This window comes from Heptranchias perlo, chromosome 20, assembly GCF_035084215.1.
Source record: "Heptranchias perlo isolate sHepPer1 chromosome 20, sHepPer1.hap1, whole genome shotgun sequence".
Taxonomy (NCBI): domain Eukaryota; kingdom Metazoa; phylum Chordata; class Chondrichthyes; order Hexanchiformes; family Hexanchidae; genus Heptranchias; species Heptranchias perlo.
Window position 1 is genome coordinate 30,687,482 of NC_090344.1, and position 6,000 is coordinate 30,693,481.

The 6,000-nt window shown below is 43.2% G+C and overlaps 1 protein-coding gene across 1 annotated transcript in view; it reads right to left on the bottom strand.

Moving 5' to 3' along the window:
• Positions 1–1,692, bottom strand: part of LOC137336012 (deleted in malignant brain tumors 1 protein-like) — a 43,170-nt gene extending 41,478 nt beyond the window's left edge. Inside the window, exon 1 of the mRNA XM_068001516.1 lies at positions 1,401–1,692. Coding sequence (XP_067857617.1) covers positions 1,401–1,692 — 292 coding nt within the window. The remainder of the gene's footprint in view (positions 1–1,400) is intronic.
• Between the last annotated feature and the right edge of the window lie 4,308 nt (positions 1,693–6,000).

Consider the following 6,000-nt stretch of genomic DNA (forward strand, 5'->3'; position numbering starts at 1 on the left):
TGTCTGTACAAGAAACGCAGGTGGAAGGCGATTGAAAATCAAGTCTCGATCTATCATTAAACACCACATAACACTTTATAATAATCACGGAGCATGTGGAAGGAGCTTGAGAAAAGTTTATGCTATGATGCTGTGTTTGAAAACGTATGAAATAGAAAGCTTAATTTAATATAAAAGGATGATCATTTTAAAGATCATCAGAAACTGAACAACAATCCTCACACAGCAAATCCCACAGACATTTAGGAAATTTCATTAACATCATTTTTGGAAACTGTTCTTAATAATATTTATGCTAATAATTAATACCAATTGAAAAAAATGATTTTACCTCTAGTTAATATTTAATTATACAATATTTATAAACCTTGTCCATCAATCTAATGCTGAACAAATTATTTTAAAATATGTTTATTTCAATTCTCTGTGTTACTCTGGGGTCAGACAGCGCTTCGACTGAGAAATATCGCGGAAAGAAAAGTCTGTGTGGGATCAGTCGGCAATAGGTGCAGTTTTGACTGATGTTCTGCACTCAGTGAGTTAACTTACACCCCAGACTCCGATACTCCCTATTCTAACAATGACCGCGCTCCACTTCTAACAGGCTCAGTTTAAATCGTCCGATTAGAATTTCGACGCCAGTCTGCTCTGTCTGTACAAGAGCCGCAGGTGGAAGGGGATTGAGAAAGAAGCCCCGATTTCTCATTAAACTCCACATGACACTATTACAATTGAATAAAACAACATTTACTTTCCACATCACCTCAATGTGTTCTGCAGTAAAGATCAAAAATTATATTAACGAGGCAGATAGTTCAATAATAATCACCGTATCAATAGATAACCGAATACTTCCAATGATCAATAACTCACAGTTCAGAACCTGTAGTAGAAATAGGGTCAGGAAGGGCCGCAGCATCGTCCGGGAGCCGCTTGCACCGATCGGACCCGAAAATTAACCGAACTGTTCGCAGATACCGAGCGGTCCCTCCAGCGCCAACCGACTGATCTGGGAGTTAATCCGTTCACAACAGTTTGTATAGAAGCCAATGTTTCCTTCCAAATAACCAATAGATTTTAATCAGGTGTGAAGCGTGAATTACAGTCCGGTAAAATCCCCCAATGAGAAGTAAGCTGCCCGTTTCGAGATACAGTGAGCCCAGGTTCCTCCCACCGCCTTCTCCTGAGAGACCAATGGCCTTTGTGAATCTGACAAGGAAACCAGGGCATTGGGATGATGAAAATATCGGAATAACCGGGGGAAGGGTAGTGGAAACTGATGGAAAACGGAGGAAGGTGTTTTCTTTGACTCAAATCAATTTCACTGATCATCATTTCACTGATCATCATTTCATTGATCATCATTTCATTGATCATCATTTCAAAGATCATCATTTCACCGATCATCATTTCATTGATCATCATTTCACCGATCATCCTTTCATTGATCATCATTTCACCGACCATCATTTCGTTGATCATCAATTCACCGATCAACATTTCACTGATCATCATTTCAAAGATCATCATTTCACCGATCATCATTTCACCGATCATCATTTCATTGATCATCATTTCACCGATCACCATATCACCGATCATCATTTCATTGATCATCACTTCACCGATCAACATTTCACTGATCATCTTTTCACTGATCATCATTTCACTGATCATCATTTCACTGGTCATCATTTCACTGACATTTTTAAATTGCCTTTCCCGGTAGAGTGAGGAGAATGTGAGATCCATGAACACCCCGAGCCGGGAGAATGCCGTGTCCGGCCGGTCACCATCCCACTGATGGTCGGCACAGCTGGACCGATAACCCCATTGGGACAGGGCCCGAGCAGAAACTGGTCACTTCACACATTACAGCAGCAGTTCATTTAAATTCTAACATATTGAGATCATTCTATGCAACACATTAATAAGAAATCATTCCCCATTCCAAACAAATGCCCTGATTGTTATCCACCCCGTGGCGATCCCTCCCTCCATCACACCAACTGAAGCTGGTGCTTGTCTCAGTGACCGGGCTCAGAATGTTGCAGTCACTTAGTGGCTGCCCCGGGAACTGCACCTATACATATCTCACACTGAGCAGAGTTTCAGTCCCTGTCCCGGGAACTGCAGCTGTATATTTCTCACACTGAGCAGTTTCTTTCTCTGCCCCGGGTAGGGAGTCCTGGGATCAGACAGGACTCTTACCTGGAATGTAATGGAGAGACACTATGGAGTTAGAGGCAAAACTGGGAACAGCAGAAATCTCCCCTAAAATGTGACGGACAGACACTATTGCTTTAGAGGGGGACCTGGGATCAGACAGAAATCTCACCTGAAATGTAACGGACAGGCATTATAACGTAGGGGCATAGGACATAGGAACAGGAGTGTGCCATTCTGTACCTCGAGTCTGTTCCGTCATTCAGTGAGATCATGGCTGATCTGTTTCCTCACTCCATTCATCCACTTGACTTTATAAAACACTGGTTCGGCCTCAGCTGGAGTATTGTGTTCAATTCTAAGCACCAAACTTTAAGATGTCAAGACCTTAGAGAGGGTGCAGATGATATTTACATGAATGGTACCAGGGATGAGGGAGTTCAATAATATGGAATTGGACAAATACTTGAAGGGAAAAAATTACAGGGCTATTTGGAAAGAGCAGGGGAGTGGGACTAATTGGACAGACCAAGGGAAGTCTAGAACAAACTGCATTTATTTCAATGCAAGAAGTCTGATGGGCAAGGCAGATGAACTCAGGGCATGGATGGGTACATGGGACTGGGATGTTATAGCTATTACTGAAACATGGCTAATGGAGGGGCAGGACTGGCAGCTCAATGTTCCAGTGCACAGATGCTATAGGAAAGATAGAGCACGAGATAAGAGAGGAGGAGGGGTTGCGTTCTTGATTGGGGAGAACATCATGGCAGTAGTGAGAGGGGATATATCCGAGGGTTCGCTCACTGAGTCTATATGGGTAGAACTGCAAAATAAGAAGGGAGAGATCACTTTGATAGGATTGTACTACAGGCCCCCAAATAGTCAACGGGAAATTGAGGAGCAAATATGTAAGGAGATTACAGACAGCTGCAAGAAAAATAGGATGGTAATAGTAGGGGACTTTAACTTTACCAACATTGACTGGGACAGCCATAGCATTAGGGGCTTGGATGGAGAGAAATTTGTTGAGTGTATTCAGGAGGAATTTCTCATTCAGTATTTGGATGGCCCGACTAGAGAGGGGGCAAAACTTGACCTCCTCTTGGGAAATAAGGAAGGGCAGGTGACAGAAGTGTTAGTGAGGGATCACTTTGGGACCAGTGATCATAATTCCATTAGTTTTAAGATAGCTATGGAGAATGATAGGTCTGGCCCAAAAGTTAAAATTCAAAATTGGGGAAAGGCCAAGAGACAGGAACTTTCAGAAGTTGATTGGGAGAGTCTGTTGGCAGGCAAAGGGACGTCTGGTAAGTGGGAGGCTTTCAAAATTGTGTTAACCAGGGTTCAGGATAAGCACATTTCTTATAAAGTGAAGGGCAGGGCTTGTAGAAGTAGGCAACCTTGGATGACTCGGGAGATTGAGGCCCTCGTCAAAAAGAAGAAGGAGGCATATGACATGCATAGGCAGCTGGGATCAAGTGAAACCCTTGAAGAGTATAGAGATTGCCGGAGTAGAGTTAAGAGAGAAATCAGGAGGGCAAAAAGGGGACATGAAATTGCTTTGGCAGATAAGGCAAAGGAGAATCCAAAGAGCTTCTACAAATACATAAAGGGCAAAAGAGTAACTAGGGAGAGAGTAGGGCCTCTTAAGGATCAACAAGGTCATCTATGAACGGAACCACAAGAGCTGGGTGAGATCCTGAATGAATATTTCACATCGGTATTTACAGTTGAGAAAGGCATGGATGTTAGGGAACTTGGGGAAATAAAGAGTGATGTCTTGAGGAGTGTACATATTACAGAGAGGGAGGTGCTGGAAGTCTTAACGCGCATCAAGGTAGATAAATCTCCGGGACCTGATGAAATGTATCCCAGGACGTTATGGGAGGTTAGGGAGGAAATTGCGGGTCCCCTAGCAGAGGTATTTGAATCATCGACAGCTACAGGTGAGGTGCCTTAAGATTGGAGGGTAGCAAATGTTGTGCCTTTGTTTATGAAGGGCGGCAGGGAAAAGCCTGGGAACTGCAGACCGGTGAGCCTGACATCTGTAGTGGGTAAGTTGTTCGAGGGTATTCTGAGAGACAGGATCTACAGGCATTTGGAGAGGCAGGGACTGATGAGGAACAGTCAGCATGGTTTTGTGAGAGGAAAATCATGTCTCACGAATTTGATTGAGTTTTTTGAAGGGGTAACCAAGAAGATAGATGAGGGCTGTGCAGTAGACGTGGTCTACATGGGCTTCAGCAAAGCCTTTGACAAGGTACTGCATGGTAGTTGTTACATAAGGTTAAATCTCATGGGATCCAAGGTGAGGTAGCCAATTGGATACAAAATTGGCTTGACGACAGAAGACAGAGGGTGGTTGTACAGGGTTGTTTTTCAAACTGGAGGCCTGTGTCCAGCGGTGTGCCTCAGGGATCGGTGCTGGGTCCGCTGTTATTTGTTATTTATATTAATGATTTGGATGAGAATTTAGGAGGCATGGTTAGTAAGTTTGCAGATGACACCAAGATTGGTGGCATTGTGGACAGTGAAGAAGGTTATCTCGGATTGCAACGGGACCTTGATAAATTTGGCCAGTGGGCCGATGAATGTCGGATGGAGTTTAATTTAGATAAATGTGAGGTGATGCATTTTGGTAGATCGAATCGGGCCAGGACCTACTCCGTTAATGGTAGGGCGTTGGGGAGAGTTATAGAACAAAGAGATCTCGGAGTACAGGTTCATAGCTCCTTGAAAGTGGAGTCACAGGTGGATAGGGTGGTGAAGAACGCATTCGGCATGCTTGGTTTCATTGGTCAGAACATTGAATACAGGAGTTGGAATGTCTTGTTGAAGTTGTACAGGACATTAGTAAGGCCACACTTTGAATACTGTGTACAGTTCTGGTCACCCTATTATAGAAAGGATATTATTAAACTAGAAAGAGTGCAGAAAAGATTTACTAGGATGCGACCGGGACTTGATGGTTTGACATTTTGGGAGAGGTTAGATTGACTGGGAATTTTTTCCCTAGAGAGTAGGAGGTTAAGGGGTGATCTTATGGAAGTCTATAAAATAATGAGGAGCATAGATAAGGTAGATAGTCAAAATCTTTTCCCAAATGTAGGGAAGTCGATAACGAGGGGACATAGATTTAAGGTGAGAGGGGAGAGATGCAAAAGGGTCCAGAGGGGCAATTTTTTCACTCAAAGGGTGGTGATTGTCTGGAACGAGCTGCCAGAGGCAGTAGTAGAGGCGGGTACAATTTTGTCTTTTAAAATGCATTTGGACAGTTACATGGGTAAGATGGGTATGGAGGGATATGGGCCAAGTGCAGGCAATTGGGACTAGCTTAGTGGTATAAACTGGGCGACATGGACATGTTGGGCCGAAGGGCCTGTTTCCATGTTGTAACTTCTATGATTCTATGATTCTATGATTCTATTTAAAGAGCCGGCACAAGCACGACGTGCCGAATTGCTTCCTCCTGCGATGTACCTACAATGATACAAGAGCTCCTTATCCCTTAATCCCTTTGTTCGCGAAAATCTATCGATCTCAGATTTAAAATTACGAATTGAGATGGTTTTTGCTGCTTTTTGTGCGAGAGTTCAACCTTTCTACCAACCTTTGCGTGAAGAAGTGTTTCCTAACTTCTCTCCTGAATGGCCTGGCTCTGATTATAAGGTTAAGTCCCCTTGTTCTAGATTCCCCATCAGTGGAAAAAAATTCTCTCTATCTACCCTTTCAATTCCTTTCATAATCTTAAAACCAACAATCAAATCACCCCTTAACCTTCTATATTCCAGGGAATACAAGCTGAGTTTATGTAATCTCTCCTCATGATCT